This window comes from Pseudochaenichthys georgianus, chromosome 17 (assembly GCF_902827115.2).
Source record: "Pseudochaenichthys georgianus chromosome 17, fPseGeo1.2, whole genome shotgun sequence".
Taxonomy (NCBI): domain Eukaryota; kingdom Metazoa; phylum Chordata; class Actinopteri; order Perciformes; family Channichthyidae; genus Pseudochaenichthys; species Pseudochaenichthys georgianus.
In genome coordinates, this window is record NC_047519.1 from 18754713 (window position 1) to 18777265 (window position 22553).

General features: G+C 43.0%; 2 protein-coding genes across 2 annotated transcripts; one reads left to right on the top strand and one right to left on the bottom strand.

The window, feature by feature from the left end:
- Positions 1–906: 906 nt before the first annotated feature.
- On the top strand, positions 907–2468 carry ptger4c (prostaglandin E receptor 4 (subtype EP4) c). The gene is made up of 2 exons (XM_034104847.1): positions 907–1749; positions 1872–2468. The coding sequence occupies exons 1-2, from the start codon at positions 907–909 to the stop codon at positions 2466–2468; spliced, it is 1440 nt and encodes a 479-aa protein (XP_033960738.1).
- A 1371-nt stretch (positions 2469–3839) lies between these two features.
- artnb (artemin b) lies at positions 3840–22453 on the bottom strand. Its single transcript, XM_034104138.2, has 5 exons — positions 22000–22453; positions 21071–21382; positions 7450–7526; positions 6055–6268; positions 3840–5393 (listed from the first exon to the last, which is right to left on the bottom strand). The coding sequence occupies exons 2-5, from the start codon at positions 21180–21182 to the stop codon at positions 4882–4884; spliced, it is 915 nt and encodes a 304-aa protein (XP_033960029.1). The 5' UTR covers positions 21183–21382; positions 22000–22453; the 3' UTR covers positions 3840–4881.
- Positions 22454–22553: the final 100 nt, after the last annotated feature.

A 22553-nucleotide genomic window follows, 5' to 3' on the forward strand; every position in this document is an offset into this window, starting at 1 on the left:
AGTGTTTTTAAGCAGTGGTCTTTGTAGTGCCATCGATTTCAACCTCATTAGGCACACAGTGATCAATAAAGGGTTGCATGCTTAGCGTGGGTTAAACAGCAGCGGAGTGATGATGACTATCTCTGAGTGTGGTGCTGATTGTATTTAAGGCGCTGACCATGGTGCTGAAGTTTTATGACATTATCTTTATACTATTTCTGGACCTTATGGTTTCACTGATTATTTATTTTTCAAATTAAAACACATTTTTATAATATTGTGTATCTCACATGTACTTGTATATTACCTCATCAGGGCGTGGGGACACTATAAATGTGTTATCACCAACATAGATATTGTAGTTTGTATAATACTTGTTTCATGTAGAGAAAATATAAAGCAAAGTAAGGCAGGTTATGGTGTCTTTTAATCCTAAAATTAATAAACAAAAGCAGGTGATTGAGTGATGGTGTGATATGCCATCACATTTTAATTATGTTTGTTCCGTTGTGTGTAAAGCTGCTGCTGGCACTTGACCTCTCAGGCTGATGAATAGTGGGCAATAAAAAGTAAGGAGTATGGATTCTTGCATGCAGACATGTGTTCCTGGGAACCCTGGGTCGCTGAGCTCACATCCCGCACGTCATTCTCCTGACATCAGCACACAGCTTAAATGCCAGCAGCACCGAGCGGTGTAAACACAGCAGGCACACCTTCATAGGGGCGCATCGCGAGACACACACACTGCTGCAACCTGAACAGAACAAGCAGTCCAAAGCAATGCACTGCACGCTCCGTCTGAAAGAGAAAGCTTCAGGATGTCATGTTACAGTTAAGGATTTATTTTGAGTTTATTTCCAGAGCAAGTTTTCTAAACAACGCGGAAAGTTAATTTCACTGTACCTCTGTGTAGTGTTGGTTGTAATAATGATCAACGACACACTTGCCTTTGGAGATTTGGACACGAATGTGTCTGCGCCTTTGCCTCCTCTCGCTCTCAGCCACAACCAAAGTGCTTTCCCTGCGCTCCGGCTGGAGTCCAAGTCTCTGGTCACTTCAGCCACCATGTTCGCCGTGGGAGTCCTGGGAAACCTCATCGCCATAGTCGTGCTGTGCATCTCCAAAAAGGAGCAGAAAGAGACCACTTTCTACACTCTGGTGTGCGGGATGGCCATCACGGACCTGCTGGGAACATGCTTCACCAGCCCCGTGGTGATCGCCACATATGTGGCCAACCGCTGGCCGGGAGGAGTGTTACTGTGCCACTTTTTCTCCTTCTCCATGCTCTTCTTCGGCTCTGCGGGGATGTCCATCCTGTGCGCCATGGCTGTGGAGCGATACTTGGCCATAAACCATGCGTATTTCTACTCCCAGCACATAGACCGGACCATGGCGCGATTTGCACTCCTGGCCGCCTACCTGGCTAACATTGTGCTGTGCATTATGCCCAGCTTTGGCTTCGGGCAGCACGTCAGGCACTTTCCCGGGACTTGGTGCTTTCTGGACTGGAGGGCGACGGACTCACTCGGAGCATGCTACTCCTTTCTGTACGGCGGAGTGATGGTGGTGCTGATCGCAGTGACACTTTTGTGTAATTTGGCCGTGTGCAAATCGCTGGTGGGGATGAACCAGAGGACCTCTTGTGAGCAGAGGGGGTCACGTCGCCGCTTCCCCCGGCTGCCCTCGGTCACCTCGGCCGCGGAGATCCAGATGTTCTGGCTGATGATCTTCATGACCATCGTGTTCCTGATCTGCTCCATCCCTTTAGTGGTAAGGACAACTTTAATGTTACTTTATTTGACCCTGTATCTTTGTTAAAGTCTTGTTGCATTTAGTTATGCTTTTTCTTTTGTGTGATTACACCCTTTTTCGAACTATCTTTTATCTGACAGGTGCGGATCTTCGTGAACCAGCTTTACGACCCTGCCTACATCTCTGCTGGGGGGAGGCCTGACTACCGGAGCGACATGCTGGCGATCCGCTTCGCCGCATTCAACCCCATATTAGACCCCTGGGTTTACATTTTGTGCCGGAAGAACCTGCTGCTGAAGGGCTGCGAGAAGCTAAAGAGGACAGTGTCGCACACTAAAGACATTCGTGGGGACAACATCGGCTGGGTGAGAGGTCAACACTCCCCTCCGTCTCTAAACAGCGATGATACCAGTTACGCGTCATTACGCACAGCCAGCTTCAGGAACGATGTGGAAGCACGTGTGTCCATCAATCATAAATCTTTCACAGACTTCGCCATGAGACAAGCATGGGAGTACGATACCGCCCGGGTCAACTTTCACCCGTTCAGCGTGGAGAGCACGGCGATCCTCGGGTGTGATGAGGAAGAAGCAACCGGCTCCAAACAGGAAGTGGAGGTCAAGGAGTCTTCACGAGGCAGCGCGACTCCGCCCCTTTCTGCGCACGTGAGAAAGGTGGACATTGTCACCTGCACGTTTAGCACACCGAGTTCATGCCAGTCAGCGAAATGCCTTTGATGAACACTTGGTAATTCAACTGCCAACACCAGTGTAATGTTCCTATGTGGGTAGGTGCTTCATGTGCATAGCAAAGTGGTTCATGTGAATTCAAGTGTGAGAAAAATGATGCTGCCAGTGGACAAATCCACTCAATGAGATCTCTTCTGATAGTTTTAACCACCAACGAGCCATATGCTCAAATGAATGAAACATTTGAAACAGCACTTGTGACTGCGACTGAAATGATCTCAAGCACTCGATCAAACGTCACTCTCTTGTTATTCACTCTGCTGCACAGAGCTTTCTAACATTTCAATTCTGGGCTTTATTTAAAGGTTAAGTGATCACTTCAGGATCTGAAAGAAGTACAATAGTTGATGTGCATGTACATCTTCTTCATATCAACTAAAACATGTCTTCAGTCAGAAAAGGTCCAGAAAAACACACTGCCCCAACCTAGCACAGCTGTGTTGTGTCCACAGTGAAACTGGAGAATATTTCAGGTGTCACAGATGGGCTTACTATGGCCTATGGGTGCTCACTATTTTAACTTAATCTATAGCTAAACGTTTAGCTGAAAATGATTCACAGTTTTACAAATTCTGCTAAAAGTACACTGCCAATTGTTGCAATTTCCAAATATGGAAATGTAAACAATCTATAATTATACCCTATGGGTAAAAATGTTCTTACACTCTGAGAGTTTTACACATTATTAATCAATATGTGCCATTTGAAATACATGTTTATTCATTATGTATTGTTGTTACACTTGATTTGACTTTTTTGTATCGAAATGCTGCTAATTTACTGCCTGTGTTGCATGATGAAGAGGAAATTGAATGTAGACATTTTCAATCTTGTTTTATATTGCACATAATGTTTTGATATCTGCAAATGTTAACATGTCACCTTTTAAAAACACATATTGTTGCTGTGAGCTGTATGACCTGTGGTGTTTGCTGGATGTGTTGGTGGGTCTGTGCAGGGAAATAAAGAAGAAAGCATACTGCCGAGGTCTTCCTCTTCCTCTGTTTTACCAGCAAGAAATCAGCTGCTCAAACATTCACAGTTGAACAGACAGATGGCAGGAGAGAGACTTATTGCAGCTCTAACTCCAGACAACAGGTTCACATGTTAGACCAGCAGGTGGCTCTACAACATTAACAAAGAGGTGTTGATCCGGCTGAAAGAAAAATAATTAAGGATGTCATAAGGAGAAAACACTTCTGAAGTCAAGCTGTGCAATCAGTGAAGTAATTACAAGATGTATATTAAAACAAACTTTATTCCCTTGGAGGATAATGCCATACAAAAATAAAAAAAACTTTATAAAATAATAAAAATAATAATAATAATAATAATAATAATAATGATAATAACGTGACATACTGAATGAACTTTAAGGTGAGAAATGTTGAGGTCCTGTAGTGTAGATGTTTAACCTGTTTACTGTACATACATTCTACATGTGCTGTGGAAAAGCTGGTATCATTGCCAAAGCTCAAGTTTGTGAGGTGCTCTTGAAAAAATATATTTATTAAGTATTCCACATCATTTCAATGTAGGTCAATCTGTTATTTAATAGGGTTTGTTTTACTGTCTGGAAAAAATGTAAAAATCAATCTGAGAATTTGGATCATGGTTCTGTTTTATCCGATGTAATCTTACAAATAGCAGCGTTTAATCAGCTGCCCATAGGTCCATGAGGCGTTGGATAAATGTGGAGACCCGAAGAAAAAAAACACATACTGCATGCAAGAAGTAGCTGTCAACATGAAATCTGAATCTTGGCAATAAATAGATATGTATCTACAATATAGAGTTAATAAAAACAGCTCTCATATGAAGCTATAATAAATAAATAATTTATCAGAAATAAATATATGTTACTTTTATACAGTAATACAGGAAGATGCATGGCATCCATTTGGCTGAGTTCACCTGAACATAGAAACAAAACAATGTCATGTCCCTGTTTTGATGTGGAGAAAATGATATACCTTTTGGGAGCAGCTGGCTTAACTGTGAGTGATAGTGAACATCAGTCTTTTTTAGTCAGAATATAAACACAGTGTCCTTTAGATGTGTCTCATCTTGATATCTCTCGAGCTTCGGCCTTCAGGTCTCGCCCATAAAGATGTCACATATAGAGTTTCTTTAATGTGTATTATCTGGAGTATTTTCATTATTTACTCAGTAAAAGTTATTCACTCTTTGAAGACCCAACGATAATAAATCCAGATGGTGATTCCCTGATGGCAGTCTCTGACCTTCAGCTTCCTGCAAAAACGATTCCTCCTCAACAGGAAATACACAACAAGTGGCCTCGGTCACTTCCGTGCTCTGTGTATGTTAGAGCGACCCTCGTCTCTAGCTCCTCTGGCTTCAGGATGGATGACACCCCTCTTCCTCTCCCTCCTTCATGTCTTCAGCCCATACACATGCAGCTGGCGGCTGATAGCGAGTCAATGGTCCTCCACGCTGTCTGGGTGTCCATGAAGGAGACCGTCTCGTACTCGGCCGGCCGGCAGCAGGGGTGTCTGCTGAGCTTGCGAGCGGTGCGCCGGGGCAGAGAGCCGTTCTCCAGCAACCTATCCAGCGCCAGGTCGTAGTTCTTTCTGGAGGCCTTGCAGGAGCCAACGCAAAACTTGAAGAGGACAATCTCATCCGAGTCAAAGCCCAGGCCCAGGTCCCGAACCTTCATCTCTCTCTTCTCCATCCGGCAGTCCCTGCTGCTCTTCTTTGGCTGCTTGCTCTTACCTTTACCCTTCCTATCTGCTTTTCCTGCCTCTTCCTCTTCCTGATTTTCTTTCCTCTTCCCCTTTTTCTTTTTCTTTGGTGATCCCTTGGGTGGAGGTTCTGAGGGGTCAGAGGAGCGTGGCAAGCGTCCCGCCCAGCGACTACTGGGATGGTCATCCACCTCATCTATCACGAAGGGGTCTAAAACGGAGAGGAAAAAGGAGACAGGGGTTTCAATGAAAGTTAAAACACATGCAAATATCTTCAGCAGGCGCATAGGGGACTTTGTTTAAATGGTAATGTGAACTCTAATGTAAATGAAGATTTCATAAAGCATTATAACTGTCCACATTATGTGAGTAAAAATGAAGATCTATAATCCAATTTGCACATTCTCATATAACAGTCTATGACTAATACAAACATCTGTAATCTGAAAAGACATGCCGAGTCATAGAGTGGACAATATTAAAATGGTAAATAAAATAAAAAAGTAATACATATTAATTTGATCTGGTTTGCAGTGAAGGAGTGTTTGGCTAGAGCATTTTAATTCAAATGTAGCTTTGCACTGTTTAGAAAACGAAATGTCACACAGCCTTTCCATTTATACTTGTTATGGTTATAAAAATGTGAATTGGATTATTGCACTTTCATTTTCAATTGAATGAAGCCTTCTTTGGGCTTCCATATCTCTGAAATCTATCATGTCCGCCTTTTACCTTAAAATGTCACCCTTTAAATGTCCTGTAAATATATCATGATGACTGAGATAGAAAGCGGATCCCGGGCTCATGCCCTCTTTCCATTCCAATACTGTTTGATGAAGCTGTAAATAAGACTTTCATAAGGGCCTCAGTACCATATAGAGCGTGCCAAGTAGAGTAGGGGTCAGTGTGGTCTTCCTGCTCCCCGTCCTCCACCACCTCTGGCAGCGTCACAGGAAGCTCTCGCTCCTCCTGGCCTGCCTGCAGCCCCACGCCAGGACCCACATCTGACCCAGGACCAGCAGCACCGCCCTTCATATGAGCTCCTTCCACCAGAGGCAGCAGAGAGAGGAGGACCCACAGCAGCACCTACAGGAGAGGGAAGCCAGATGTTAGCTGACACAAAGATATTCCAGGGACTCATCAATGAACAAAAGAGTGAAGAGGACAGAACCAGGACATGGAAAGCAAACCATATTATCTCTTCTGTTATTAAAAAGCTTTCATTCAGTTACCTAAAAATGATAGTTGTGTTATCTGCATTAATTAACTTTTTTGGACACTCTTTGGCAGGGAATAAAGCTCAACATTGAGATTCATCACCTTGAAGTTGACATGGTAAAACGATCCACTGCTTACATGTCCAGCAGACACAGAGATGCATTAGCCTTTCTTTGTCGAACATTAAATATCTGAATATCTCTCCTTTTAATAAAGAGTTTAAGCATTCCTGGTAGTTGTATTTTTATAAAACCTGGATGTGAACAGAACCAGGCTAGTTGACTGTCTTTTTGCTAAGCTAAAAAGCGGCTAACTACCATGACAGTGATATTTAATTAGATTTTTGACGAGGCATTGCTCTCAGCTATTTCTTGAAAGTTAATATTTACAGGGTGGTGTGCGGGTTTGCTTTTGGCTTTGAGCTCTCTTGCTTTTCTTACAATGAAATCCTGGTCACCAGAGACATTGGGTATTTGGTCTTTTGCTTCCATATGCAATATGTACTTAATGAGAAGTTGACAGGGTGCTATATAGATATAAAAACGAGAAAGAAAATGAGATGATATACGTATGAGAGCACATTACACACACATCCCTTCAAAGCTTCAAGCTACAGCAGTGCTTTGTGTTAAGCCTATTTCATCAAATGGGATCTCACTTACTTTTCACTAATACTTGAGTCAAATAACTCGGCTTCCTTTCCGCACTGGATCACGCTTTGTCCACTGGCTTATCATTTAGCGATGAAAGCTTTGGTGCTGACATGGCTTTATGGAAAGCTCAGTTCTGAGGCGTGTGGGGATGGATTTCATTAACAATTGATATACCTACATTACTGCATAAAACTCATCCACTGGTTTATAGTGGTCTCTACAGTGGATATGAAATATGATAAGGCTATTTGGAGAGACAGTGATTTCATTATAAGAAAGAACGACAAATACAAAGAATGAGAAAAAGATGGATATGAGAAGTGACAGAAGATTTTAGGAAGCAGAAGAAGGAGAAGACATCTTTGCTTGTGGCAACGATGTGTCTTTCTGACAAACCTTGGCCTTCTCTGACATTACAGAGGTAATCTCCCGTTTATCCTTCCTCCGAACTCTCCATCTGGTCCCACCTGGAGCTAGGGAGAAAGAGAGGAATGTAAGAACAAGAACAAGCGTCACTCTGTCAACTTTCCTCCTCCCAGAACTCCCTTTGAAAAGTTTAACATAAACTAAAAGGCACAACATGCGGGTAATGTGATGTCTATGGATTCACAATTGTCCAGATACTGTAAAAAAAAATAAAAAAAACAGCGCTGTGGGCCCCTCAGAAAGCCGACATGTCACATAAATCATGTCCTCAATGCACGACGACGGCTTGTTTATTGCTGTTTCGGTAAAAGACCAGTGTTTGCTGCCATCTAGCGTAGCTAGTGTCGGCTTGTCGGTTTCATACATCCATGCAAACAGCCCCAGTCCGGCAACAAAAGGCAACATCTGCGATACACTTGTCAAAGGCATTCTTATCTTCAGGGTTATTTCTGTGGCAGCAGAGGTACAAGCAGGGGGAACCAGGCATAGCGGGAGCACTTCGCGGAGGTCCCATACAAAAGACCCACAGAGATGCAGGACAGGTGATAAGAGCTATCACGGATGCAGATGTTTATATATGGTACGTGCAGTGTGGAGGATTGTGCTGGCTGCAGAGCAACCACACATCCCGTAACATGAGGTCATCAGGTTGTTTCATGCCCCCCCCACCCCAACCCCTCAGTAAAGCTCAGCGGAGGTAAGGGCATACCTTGAAACCAGAAAGGTAATTTAAAATAATTTATCTTGCATCCGAAAAGGTATACAGAGATCACTAAAGTAATTAGGAAACATGCCCTGGAAACAATGAACACCTGTGGGAAATTACATGGCAACCCGTCCAATGGTTGTTAAGATATGTTGTTCTGGACCAAAGTGATTGATCGACCTACAGACACTGCCATCTTCAAGAATCATTAAAGGGGCCCTATTGTTCTCATTTTCCGGTTTCATATTTGTAATTTGTGCCTTTGTGGCATGTTTACCTGCTTTAATGTTCAAAAAGCTCTTTATTCTTCTCATACTGCCTGTGCTGCAGCACCTCTTTTCACCCTCTGTCTGAAACCAGAGCCCAGTCTGCTCTGATTGGTTAACTGGCTGACTCCCTCTGGAACTTTGTAATTGTAGTCTTTGCTGACAATTTACATCACAAAAATCCATAGAACACACTTCAGGAAAGCTGCCAAAACAAGCACAAGATGGCCTCTTTAAGTCCAGAGGTTCTCGTCCCCTTTTGGCTGGTGACCCATTAAATAAAGGGATGTTTACTTCTCTTTTTTCCCTCCCATTTCACTGTTAGAGGCTTGTTCAGGTGAGATGGCCAGGAAAATAAACATTTTGAGAGTTTAAAAAGAAAATTGTCCACTTTAAAAAAAATACATTCATCCTATAATAACTGCCCTCCTTGCTGGGATGCTTGCAGTGGTTATGACTGAAACATTTCAGAAAACCGATATAAATATCCATCACAATTTATGTAGAGCTCAATTGAACCTTTTCAAATTGCATGATTTGCCCAAATAATGGTTTTAAAAAGCGTTTTATGCATTTAAGAAGTAATTAGTAATTAAGTCATTGTTTATAAAAGAAGATTCCTTGCGGTTCCAAACAAGTACTTCTTTAAAAAGGATTTTAAATCAGATGTTTGTTTGCTGACTTGCCTCATTTACTCCAGTTTCACATCTCTTAATACTGTACTCTTGTTTTGATAAATGCTCAAAGTTAGCGTTTGCTTGCTAATCAACTTATCAACATGTCTGATCTGTTCAAACTAACAACCAATTTCTGAAACAGACCTCCGCCTACAGACACCTCCGACATCTTTGAAACCACATCTTTCATCTCTCACATGTTTTGAATAACCTCTGCGCTGAACGTATTCAAGCGTGTATTCTTTAAGATCTGGCCGATACGTGGTGTGCTTTGTTTATGTAACAGTCAAAAACAATCCCAGCGGTTGTGTCTGAGCAACGAGATGGAAACCTGACAAAAGGTTACAGATCAGAGGTCAGGATAAGACCTGTTGATGCATTTGTACAATCCTGCTTGTTCCAGCTGAAGAGAAGCAGTCGAAGGAGAGCAGAGATAGACGCTGAGGGGTGGGAGAGGGAAAGCGAGGACAAGGGGAACAAAGTGAGCATAAATCAGCCTCACAGACAGAGAACACGCCACTGCTGCAACCTAAAACCAAACTGCTCCACCTCCATCTCCTCTTGTCTCTGTGCTGATTTAAAGATCTCCTATCATGCTATTTTTAGGCATATATTTTATAGGTCTCAGGTATCAAATTATATTAAAAACATGTCTATGAGGTGTTTTTGCTCAAAATACCAAACATGTCACCCATTCTAGCCATGCCTCATACCCCTCTTTTTCAGCCCTGTTAGAGAAGTGCTGATTCTGGGTCCTTAGCTTAAAAAAGAAAAAAGACGGGGGGCGCTAATGCCTGCTCAGAATGCTATAGAGATTTTCAGCTATAGAGATTCAAATGCTGCCATGATGAAAAACCATATCATGTTCCAAACCACATCAAGGATTATTTCTGAAACAGTACGGAGCTCAAATGCTTTCTCTCTCACAGGTTTACCACAAGGTGAGTTCCTTTTTATATCCTGCTTTTTTACACATACTCTCTCCAGTACAGCTTAGCTCTGAGTGTTAGCAATGCTTGCTAATGTAAACAAAGACCATATTACGTCCAAAACACGCAGGGCATTGTTTCTGATAGCAAAGTTTCTGATAGTGCCGTGGGTCCACGTTTCCGATATGACATCATATCGGCAGCAAATCTGGAACAGTTCCGTTGTACCCCCCTTTTTTTTAGAGATTTGGGTACGGAGGAAAAGAGAGAGGAGTTTTTCGGACACTTTGTGAGTTCCCTTACACCTCGGGGACACATATTTATATATAAAAGACATCAAAAAGTGCATTTTGCATGATAGGAGACCTTTAAAACAGTGTGAGGCAGGACAGAGGACAGATCCTCTCTGCGTCTGCAGAGTCCCTCACACAGCTGGGAGTGTTTAGCTGCGTTTAGCCCGGCGCGCTGGGAGTCTACACGCCTGTCTGCTGGTTCATTTCACTCTGGCACATCAACCCGACGCCTCAAGCCTTTTTTCTGGGGTGAGGTGGGTGGGGGAGTCCAGGGTTGCAGGACAGCGGTCGTGTAAAGAGTGCCACGAGCCTAGTGTTTGCACATAGCCCCGACAGTGTGCATGTTTGGACAGCCCAGCATGTGTTTCTTCCTTGTTTGGCTGATTAAAGCCTCTGGTTTGTCCATCAGGCTGGATGTCTGCGCTGGGGAGAGCGGAGTTCTTGTCACCTTCCATTTGCATTGTTGCTCCTCTGCGCCCCAGTTGTTCTTCACAGTTAGTTAAGTGGGAAAGCCCTCCTGAAGCAAGTACAATAAAGCCAGAGCCAGCTTCTATTTCCAGAGCTTCTTCTGTTTCTCTGGATTGCTTTTACAAATACAGTTTAAGTGCTTGGAGAGGAATGATGAGGATTTAGTTTGGGGGATATTTATGAGGTGAAAGAAAAGGATATCAGCTTTAAAGCAAGGGCTGCCAGCATAAAGGTTTACATCAGTTTACTGAATGTCATAAACACGAAGCAGCAGTATGCATTAAAGCAGGATTTTTGGAAGAGATGTAATTCATCAGCCCGCTGTTAGACCTTCATCTTACAGACATCCTTTAATATTAACCTTACACAGTAAATAGGTATTTTAAGCAATCTTTTACAAAATAGAATGTGAAGTTTATGCTCATGGTCTGTTGACAGAGAGCGCTAACAAAGTGTAACACTGCATGTATGGAGCGGTGGTCATTCTAATCCACAGTATAAGGGGAACAACACATTGTGTAAAAGCTGAAGACACAGAAACATCCAAGGTACTCCAGCTAGAAAAGGGTAGCTTATGTGTTTTCAGTAGTTCAAAATAGTTTTGTGATGCTCAAGTGTTTTAGTTACTCAGATTTTTAGTCCACAAACAATTGAATTATAACTCAGAAAACTATCCTTTCTTAGCAGAATAGCAGCAACTAGCCAACTACCATCTCTCCAGCCTCTGGGTCCAGGAATAATCACATCATTGTTGATTTTTAGCTCGTATTTAAATGCATTTTGATTTAAGATTAATGTGTTAAACTTGCTCATTAGTTCAAACCGTCAACAATGAAAAATACTTGCTTTATGATTGTCCAGATCTAAAAGTCTGTGACTACATTTTATAATCGCATCAAATGATACATCTTATGTATCTGTTGCACATTTCCAAACACTTCTTCTCAACCTCACTGTGACTGCTCTGACTTTGCAAGGATGTAATTAATGCAATAACTCCATGTATATTACTATCAAAGATGTAGTTCATATGTAGTTGTATTTATTACTGGTATTTCCAACAGAAAGAGATCTTTGCAGAGCGACATTATAAATGTGTTTCTGATTAGTGATCTCGATGTCTACTCTGTACAATTACACCCTCGGAGCTGAGCTTTGCCCACACAGATCCCACAAACCTCTCACCTTGTAAAAAAAGAGAAAAAAAAGTCAGCTCCAAGCTCTCCGGTGTTTCGCCTCCCTCTAAAAGCCAAACTTTTCTGATAATGACCTCCAATTACAGACACGCTCTGTTCTCTGCAGTGAGCGCGTGCACGTACGTGAACAGATCTGACCTCCAGCTTCAACCTGTCACTACCGCGGTGCCTGATTGCGGCAGCGAGGAGAAAAACAAGAGTACAGTAAATCACCTCTGGCTCAATAAAAGACACCTGCAGTGTAAGAGGAGATGCAGGAGAGAGAGAGGCAGAACACCAGGAGAGCCGCCTGATCACTGCCAGACTCTGAGAAACCTGCGGAGGTCCCACCAAACGTGATGATAACTTCTGTACTTACATGTGCCCCAAAGCTCTGCATATCTGCATCCAGAGCAGTGAGTACAACTAGTTGTGTTGCTTTGATTTAGCTGTTAGCGTTTTATTGACAGACTTCTTAGAAATACGCCATGCGCTTCAGATGCAATGCCAAGTCTGCAAATTCTGACTTAGATTTGTGTCTGAATAAGTCCTTTGGGAGAAATGTGTGGTTTTGGACTTTGTAAATAAAACGATGTAGACTTATATATGTTAAGGAGGCATGTTTTGCTGAACTCTCATCCCCTCCTCCTTCCATCATGCTTCGTTAAAGCTTCATGTCTTTTTGTCTTGTAAAATGTGCTCTTTGCCCCTCTGCGACTGAAACAATTTCACTCTTCAGCGGTTAGCGACAGCATGCTTTAACTATAGGAGGAGGCAGCCAAAGTCTTCGAAGAAAAAATGTAGAGGAGAAGCAACATAAAGAACGAGATTGTACACAATTTAAAGACATCACATGATAAGAGTTAGAAGCATTAAAATGAGAGAATGGGTTTTTGTCCAGAGGGTGGAAAAAATATAATTGAACCAGTGGATGGGAGAAGTCTAAAAGCAGAGATAAGGTGAACAAAGGAAGGACAAAATGAAAGTGCAGAAAGAGAGCGCAGACTGAAGCCCGGTCACTCTGTAATCCCATAATCCCTGGCAGGCAGGCAGGATGTAATTGCTCGTTAGTGCCAGTTTCCACTCTGAGGCCTGTCACTGCTGGAAAACCACAGAGCGCCGGCGAAATGAGAAACAGATAGCAGGTCCCATGCCTCGGTTCAGATAGGTGGAGAGGCCCCCCACCCAAACACCCCCGAACACACATGTGTGCACACATATGCTTTTACTGTCTGTGTCGCTACTTTTCTTCTCATAATACTTTTGAACAATAACACACATGATACACCCCATATTTATCATATTCCTCACACTTGTTTCAGCACGCACACGTACACACACACACACACACACACACACACACACACACACACACGGGGGGGGGGGGGGTAATCAGAGGTGTGGACACGATAGCGCCTGGGGGAGGATGGTGAGGAGAGGAGGGGATCCCAATGACCTCACCCCTCTGTCTTATTAACCCACTGACAGCATCTGAGCCTGAAGGTGTCTGAGATACTGTTGGGCCAGTGAGAGACAGTAATGCTTGGGACTCTGGTGGGCTGAGAGGAATATTCAGTCGGGGGTGAATAACTGAGCGGAGTCTGACTCCAACTGTCGCTCGGTTGGTCCACTGAAATATCTCAGTGACTGTTTAACGGATTGCCTTGCAATGATGTACAGATGTTCAGAGTCCCCAGAGGATGAATCCTATCCTGACCTCGGTGACCCCCTGACTTTCCATCTATCACCACCATCTGGACAACATTTCAATCTGACCAATAGATTAGCACGGCTGTACACTCTTCGTGATGTTTCGTATTGTTGAAACTAATCAACTTCAGGAAATGAACTAGTTTCAAGTATATTATTAGTTGTTATTGTGTAGGTATTCATTTGGCAGAAGGCTATACATTATTGTTTACATAGATACTGAGATATTCATTTGTACGGCTGCTGCTGTCAATATTTTTTATAAATTAAAAAGAAATGCGAAATACCTTGCTAGAAGTGAAAAACTCTCTAAAGGTCAGCTGACTCAGCGGTTCCCCTGAGCTACAACCGGTTTTAGCGCCCATCAGCTCATTGTTTTGGTTTTATGGCTGCTTTACTATTTTAGTTTGCTCGTATTGTTCTTATCAGTGTGTCTGAAGCTGCACTCAGCAGCTGTTTTCACAAATACAGCTAGTTTGGTTAACATAATGGAGCATTTAGTAGGGTTGGAAATGGCCCAAAACATATTAATTTGGATAAATATGGATCAGCTTTAGAAAGAACACCAAATCAAAAACACAATACAAAATCTAAAACAAATACAACAATGGAGACATGCTGTAAATGAAAAATGTGCTACAGAAACCAAAGACAAACACATTAGAAGCCTCAAAAACTGAAACTAAAACACACAAACGCCGAATGCAACAGAGAAGCGCCGCATATCCTGTCAACACGCCGCATGTTCTCCGGACCTCTAGGTGGAGCTCTGAGTAGAACAGCCTGACTTTCAACACAAGAAAAATCAAGTTGATAAAGACCCAGTTATTTCCAGAGGATTAAATACAAATTAGAGCAAAAAGGAGACATTTATATATATATATATATATAATTGCCTGTAGGGTTAAACAGCACACCCTGGATCTCATTAGAAGTACCTATTAGTGGTAAACTTATTGGTTTCCTAATAATAAAGCTGAGTGATCAGTAGTTTACCGCTGACCCTGCAGCCTTCTCTCTAATGGTTCTTCACTGGGTGAAATGAAGCGCTTTTAGTGGAGGACAATGTGTTTGAAGTCGTTTTGGATTAACGCCCTCACACGTGCAGCCGAGAGCTGCCAGAAGGTGGAGAGTTACTGCAGGGTCATCAAACAGCGGGATCAGCGCGTCACAGCAAGCTCCATAAAATGCCAGTTTCCGCGGGGCATTAAAGTGTCGCAAGTGACCAGCATGTTCACCTCGAGCTGCAGCCATGATGGTTATTAAGGCACAGAGAGAGAGAGAGAGAGAGAGAGAGAGAGAGAGAGAGAGAGAGAGAGAGAGAGAGAGAGAGAGAGAGAGAGAGAGAGAGAGAGAGAGAGAGAGAGAGAGAGAGAGAGAGAGAGAGAGAGAGAGAGAGAGAGAGAGAGAGAGAGAGAGAGAGAGAGACTGTCATTGTCTCGGCCACCAGAGGCATCTGGAAAGCTGGAAGGAAGCATGTGAAGCTGCTGGAGACAACCCCCAGAGCGCTGAGGCTGTAATAGAGCTCACAGCGGAGGACATGGACCGATATACAGTCTGAAACGCGGATCTCCAGGTCACTAAATGGAGTTCAATTAGCTGCTCAGATATGTCATACACTCATGAGACGGATAAACCACACAAACCTTTCCTTTCGTGTTTGTAGCCTACAATTCAGTTTCTTCTACATTTTTTACATTTGCCAAACATAGCTGTAACAATACACGATGTGAACTCCTGCCAGGAGCTCTGGCTTCCCTTTCATCATCACATGAAACAGGTCTCAATAAATCTGTCAATAACATTTCAATTAGAGATAAGCAGAACTCAACAATCCCTAATGACCAAGCCGGCAGCTGATACATAGCTGAGGTTTCGGCAGATAAAGAGCCACATTCCTCCTTCAGGAGTTGGGGGCAAAAGAGAGATCTCAAAGAGGTGTAAATGTTTGACTTTCATTTTCCATTTGGACGCAATGGTGATGTGGCTCTTAGCCTGCGGGGTGTGGATAGCCAATTGCAATTTGCAGAACAACAGTGTGACTAACATATCAATGAAAGCAGATTTCAAAAAGATTTCAAGGTTTCCTCAGCATCACATTTTTTCCACTTTTTGGGAATTTTGGGTTGATCCAATTATTTATGACAGGCATGAGCGCCAAAACTACACGAATGAGACAAAGTTGTAAAAAAACGACAATTATTCGTTAATGCACAACAGAGAAATGAAAAAAGCTGGGGGAGAAAGAGATCTCAGTAATGACCCTGCTGTAGTTTCCACAGCAGCTGTAACTTCAACAATGTACAACAACCTCCACCAGATTAAGCGTGAAGGGTCACTGGAAAGTGTAGCTAATGTGCAGTTAGCCCTAATTAGCCAATAGAAAACCGCAATGCAGCAGCATCATGTGACCCAATCAGATCAATTAGACGGGACAACATCCTCCACTACGCATCATGGGCCCGCTGCGATGCCACACATCTGTGTCCTCAATGTCTCGCTGCTCCTCACTTTGTTTCCCCCAGTGTCCCTGACCCTAATAACCCAAATTCCTGCCTGATTAAGTTTTTAAAAGGGAGCTACACGGAGAGCGGTTGGGTGAGCCTCACCTTAAATGGGAACACATTTTAGCCGTGTTGGAGCGATGATCAGAGGGTAGGATTTCACTTTCTGATGCTTGCGAGGAGGACAGCTCTTAAAAGGCCACAAAGCAGATGGAGAGAAAGAACAAAGAGGGATGGAGAGGGAAAGATAAGACACACACATTCAACAATCTCTTTTCGCATATTTTCTCTCAACACACTTCAACTGACATTGTCACTACAAAAGTGGCTTTGCACACGCACACTCCTGCTCACAGGATGCCTAACCTTTCATACAGAACCACACATCCCCTCTCCCACCCTTGCGACCTTTCCTTGCTCCCATCTCATGTTGTTATTCCTCCAAATTAAGCCCACACTGAGTTGAGAGCAGCACTCAGAAACTTGGCCATCTGTGACACACACACACACACATACACACACACACACACACGCACACACGCACACACACGCACGCACACACACACACACACACGCACACACACACACGCACGCACGCACACACACACACACACGCACACACACACACACACACATACACACACACTGGTCATTATAAGTGTGTCTTGTGGGTGAACCAGTGCTCTCCAAAGTGTTTCCGTGTCGCCCGCTCTCGCCCCAGACAGACCGACTTTAATGACCTGGCCTGATAGTTCAAAGCAGCCCTCAGACGCTATGATTAATGAACGCGACCTGCTAATTTCAGAAGAATACAGCTTATTGTATAAAAAAACCCAAACACTAGTTAACATTCTTCTGTGTTTCGAGAAAAAGGTTTTTTAAGGAGCGAGATTTCACGATAAGGACAGGAGTTCTCTTTATGTTTCATCAGCGGCTCCAAAGTATTCACTGCTGCTTTGTTCTTAACAATGTAAGCCGTTTGAACTTGAAGAAGCCAAAATGTTCGACAACAACAAAACAAATCAAGATCAGAGACAAAAATAATTCCCCTTGTTGGCGTGCTTACACGAGAATGTCCAGCGCTACAAAAGTAAGGACCAAGCAAATATAAGTAGCATGGGAAGCATTTGTCTGAAAGAATACATCTAACAAATTGAAATTCCTTTTTGTCAGATCATGCCTCCTTGAATTTGCCCTGAGGGAATCACTGTGGTTGGCTGCGTACTTTAAGCACTTCCAGATTGAAGCTGCCCTGTGGCACTTCACGTTGCATAATCAATCTCTCTCACTGCACTCTCTCCATTAGTGTTGGGACAAAACAACTAGAGTAACATGACACACTGAGGGCGAGACGCAGAGGACGGGGCTCCCAGCACGCGTCCATCTTTCAATGAGACAGACTTCTGCTAATCTAAACGGATTGCACCCTCCTTTAAAATGTCAGGCTGCTATGAATGAACTTGAATCTGTTGTATTGCCGACTGTCTTTGATGATGTCCCTTCAAATGCTTTGCCTACTGAGGAATCTATACATTTGACCTCTTGTGTCAACACTGTTAGAGACACTCAGTTTCTGTCTTTATGCTATCCAGAACAACTTAAGTGTTATAAGACTAAGGACTTTAATGTTGCCTGACTGTTTTGTGTTCTTCCTAAATTGCATAGTGATTTGGTCATGTCTTGTATGAACTGTGTTGGATTGTATTGTATGTATTTGATCACTGTGTGTGTGCACAGTGTATAACTTTGAAACTACAGTGTAATGTTTACAGAATCCTTAAAATAGTTTACGAGTTAATCACACACTACTTTGCTCTCTTAAAATCTCACAACACGCACACGCTGGATGAAGAAGTCCAGATTCAAGATGAACCAATGTTAACCTTGAGTGCGCATTCTGAGCTTAATTTCCCCAAAAGTGACGTAAAAAAACAAAGATAATCAAATACAACAGGTAAGGCACCTTTGGTCTTAGCAGGTAAACAATCGATAACAATCATGTAAATCAGAAATAAACAAAGATGAGTCCATGCTAGCTGAATGCTAAGGTTATTTATTGTAACTTATGTATTTTGATTATTTAACAATAACAATAGTTCATTATTTTGTAACTATGTTTTGAAAATGTGGTTCATGGGGATCAATTGAATATGGTGCTCAACAATGTAAGATTTAAAAGAAACATGAAAGAAGTGGGGAGTGATCATTTAGGAGTTACGTTTACACTTAATGAGTGTTCTTTTTTTGGAAATTAGGCAGACATGTTTTTATCATACAATTATAAAGTATTTGGAAAAAGGCTGTTTATGTTTGAAGTTGTTTTCTGAGCTTTAAAAGTAACTGACTTGCATGTTTCTTTCTGATTTTCCAATGCAATCCTCTTCATTGTAGGGCAGGGGTGTCAAACTCAATTTCATCGCGGGCCACATTCGCATAACGGTTGCACTAAAAGGGCCGCTTGTAACTACATTATTTTATACAATATATACATATATATATAATGTATTATATTACATTATTGCCTCTGAATTGGATTATTATGGGATAGGATAATAACTTAGTAATTATTAACTATGTCTGAAAGCAGAAGTCCAGGGCAAATAATTGGTGGCATGCATGGTGGCATGTCACAAAACGAGATGCATTGTGGGACATGTAGTTTATGGGCAACCTGCTTCTGTAAAGTGGCATGTAACCATATAATAAACGTATTATATTATTTGCAAGCTCTTGTGGGGCCACATAAAATTAAGTCGCGGGCTGGATTTGGCCCCCGGGCCTTGAGTTTGAGACTCCTGTTGTGGGTGAAGTAAATGATGTGTTTTCTTGGCAAATTTGACGAGAAAAATGCAATCTTGCAGAGTTGTAATATCCAAAGAACGAGTGGGTTTATCCTCAATATGTCTCAAAGTCTTTAATAATATATAGGTTCTATTTTAAATAACCTCTGCAACTGAAAGCTTATGAAGTCCACTGGGTGAGATACACCGGCTGTTTATGAGGATGCTTCTATTAATGGGTGGTAATGACGATAACTCAATTTGTCGTTTTAATTACGAGTGTTCATCTGGCTTACTGTGAGAAACCTAGAACACCAACACACGGCATGCTAGCTCTCGTAAAGCCACATGCCAGATTACACAAACCAGACCACACATTGGGAGGCTGCTGGCGAAGAAACACGCCGTACCTGACCCTCAGCAGGGCCGCTGACCCCCTGACCTTTGACTGGAGGAAGTGAAAGCTGTGGCAGCGTGACTGGGGAGTGTGAGATGCCTGAAGCAGAGGAGACGCTCTTATATTCCGCCTGAGAACAAACTGGCAATTTCGAACGACATGGGTAAAGAAAAACAAGGTTGTTTCACGACATGTTTTTCACACATTCTCCTAACACTAAGAGGCGCTTTCTGGAGAAGTGTGACATGTCTCAGGTGATGCCAAAGCTAACACACACACACACACACACACACACACACACACACACACACACACACACACACACAGAGACATCAACTACAACAGCTTTGAGATGCAAAGACGAGACAAGAAAGGGATCAAAAGAAGGATTCAGCTCTGAACATCAGAAGCCTCCGTCCTGTGGCCGAGCCCCCTATGCGTGCATGACTGACTTTGTGTGTTCATGACTCAGGGCCTTTGAGTCAGAGAGTAAGCATGACAGTTCACTGACGCATCATGCAGTTTTTCCTGCATCAGTGAAAGGACCAATCTTGGCTAATTGCACATTTTAGGTCGAGTAAGCTAAAGATATACCTCCACACAATCAACTCAGTTTCTTCAGAAACTTGAAAGAAATGCACTCAATTTCCAGCATGTCAAAAGTCCTTTAGATTAAAGACTTGTTCCATGTGTGTGTGTGTGTGTGTGTGTGTGTGTGTGTGTGTGTGTGTGTGTGTGTGTGTGTGTGTGTGTGTGTGTGTGTGTGTGTGTGTGTGTGTGTGTGTGTGTGTGTGTGTGTGTGTGTGTGTGTGTGTGTGTGTGTGTGTGTGTGTGTGTGTGTGTGTGTGTGTGTGTGTTCTGGGGACAGACATCTTTTCATATAGTGAGGGGAAACTGCATTTGAATGTAAAGTCAATGTAATTTCCTCGTGTGTGTGTGTGTGTGTGTGTGTGTGTGTGTGTGTGTGTGTGTGTGTGTGTGTGTGTGTGTGTGTGTGTGTGTGTGTGTGTGGTGTGTGTGTGTGTGTGTGTGTGTGTGTGTGTGTGTGTGTGTGTGTGTGTGTGTGTGTGTGTGTGTGTGTGTGTGTGTGTGTGTGTGTGTGTGTGTGTGTGTGTGTGTGTGTGTGTGTGTGGAGGATCACACTTGGAACACTTCCTGGCAGCCACTGTTTTCTCCTCATCCATATGAACACACACACACACACACACACACACACACACACACACACACACGCACACACACCCACACACACACCCACACGCACGTGCGCACACACACACACACATTTCCCCACAATTCCAACTCACCTCGTGGCGCTTTGTAAACACTTGAACCATAAAACTTCCCTTGATAAAACACAGAGAACAAACAGCTCCACCACTCTCCTCCTGGGATGCGTGTCACTCCCAATAAACACTCAATTAATTACAACGCTGAATCCAGGTCACAGTCCCCCCAGAGTCAGAGGAGCCTGTCAGACAGCTGGCAGGTGCGTGTGCTGAGCAGAAAGCCATAGAAGTGAAAAGAAGTCAAACATCAAAGAGTGTTGTCACAGCAAACACAGAAGACAAGAGGAGGTATGCTTTCACTGCACCATTACTGATGAACAAAATATCCAGCAATATTGTTTAAAATGGTTTTAAATCACATTCAAGGCAACTTTATAAAATCTGAAGGGCCCCTTACCAGATGTCCTGTGCGCATTGTGCTCCAAGCGCGCACCGGAGAGGACAGAGCCGCTTCTTCCACGCTGGGAGCAGCTCATGTTTTTGGCTATCCATACGCTGCGATGTGTCATGTTTTACACCTTATTGTCACGGCTCGGAAGTGTTCAGAGCAGGCTGTCTCCACTGAGGCTGAAGCAAACATGAAGAATCCATCTAAAACGGTTCTGCTTCAACGCGAGAGGCGCCTCCTCCTCCTCGTTTTTTGCGCGGCCAAAAATCCTTTTTTCTCTGGACGGTGTCCTGTCACGGCTTCCTGAAGAGTCTCAGCACCCTGGACAAGCACATAGAGAGGGAAGATTGGGAATATGTTAAGCTGCGATCTAAATTGATGTCATACAACGAAATATAAAGTTAAAGAAACATTAAAGCCACTTTTAAAAAGTGTGATTTATGGTTCCAGCGAGATATCAATCTGGCTGTATTTAATTTTAAATAAAACAAATTCAACACATTTCCTGAAGCAAATAAAGAGCAAAGCAGTCAATGTGTTGATCTGTCACTGCTTATCTTGTGTCCAACTGGAAATATGTGAAGTTATCTATTTCAATTTTCTAAAGAATATATTTTTTAAGATTTACTATAAGACCGAATGTTTTGTTTAGATGGACTTCTTGCAGACGGAAGGCTATCCAGACCAGGTACAAATACACGTTACAACTGACTGGAGCAATGCAGAGAGACACCTTTATAAAACCTAATTAAAAGTTTGTATGCGGTGACATAAATACTCCAACACTGTGACCGGGAGAGAAGTAAAAGTCAAACATTCACAAAAGCAAAACAATGTTTGTCCTAGCAGCTCGTGCTGTCTCTGCTGACTCACATCCAACCATCGTTTAATGCATTGAAGCCAGTTTTTCAGGCATGACTCCCCTTTCCTTTCCTTACCTACAGTAACTTGTTCAGTCTTGCTTCCAAACAGCTCGCCAGGTTAATGAGTAAATAACAACTCGGTAAATCTCTCACAACGTGTCCTGCGTCAATTTAAAGAGAAGTCAAGGTCGTCAGAGTTTAAAAAAGGTCCGAGGAAAGACTCTGAAACACTCAAAAACCGAAGTCTTGTTTTCTTCTTCTTTTACGCGCCAGCCTGTGGAAACGCGGATTTAAATGTGGAGTTCAATCTAGAAGAATAACGCGTCAGGATATTAACTTAAACGTAAACAAATCCAAGCGTCACGCCTTTACGCAGCCACAGTCCGAGTCTCCATTCCAAAAATCTCTTCCTTCGGCCTCAGGTATCCAGTTATTAGAGATGTGCCGCTCCGGTGTCTTCTCAGGAGTCTACTACCCAGCGACTGAACAATGTCCACAATGCCTCGCAGGGCTGGAGGCGATGCGTAAAAGCAGCGCGCCGCTCCGCCAGTCAGAGGCTCTGTGAAACCGGAGTGCGGTGGCCGCTGTACAAAGTGCTGCGATTTCTCTTCCCCATCCAAACACATAGC

Coding starts and splice junctions, on each gene's coding strand:
- artnb (XM_034104138.2), bottom strand. CDS start 21,182: ATGACACATCGCAGCGTATGGATAGCCAAAAACATGAGCTGCTCCCAG. Junction 7,527..21,070: donor CAATGCGCACAGGACATCTG/GTAAGGGGCCCT, acceptor CTTTCTCCCTAG/CTCCAGGTGGGACCAGATGG. Junction 6,269..7,449: donor TAATGTCAGAGAAGGCCAAG/GTTTGTCAGAAA, acceptor CCTCTCCTGTAG/GTGCTGCTGTGGGTCCTCCT.
- ptger4c (XM_034104847.1), top strand. CDS start 907: ATGATCAACGACACACTTGCCTTTGGAGATTTGGACACGAATGTGTCT. Junction 1,750..1,871: donor TCTGCTCCATCCCTTTAGTG/GTAAGGACAACT, acceptor TTTATCTGACAG/GTGCGGATCTTCGTGAACCA.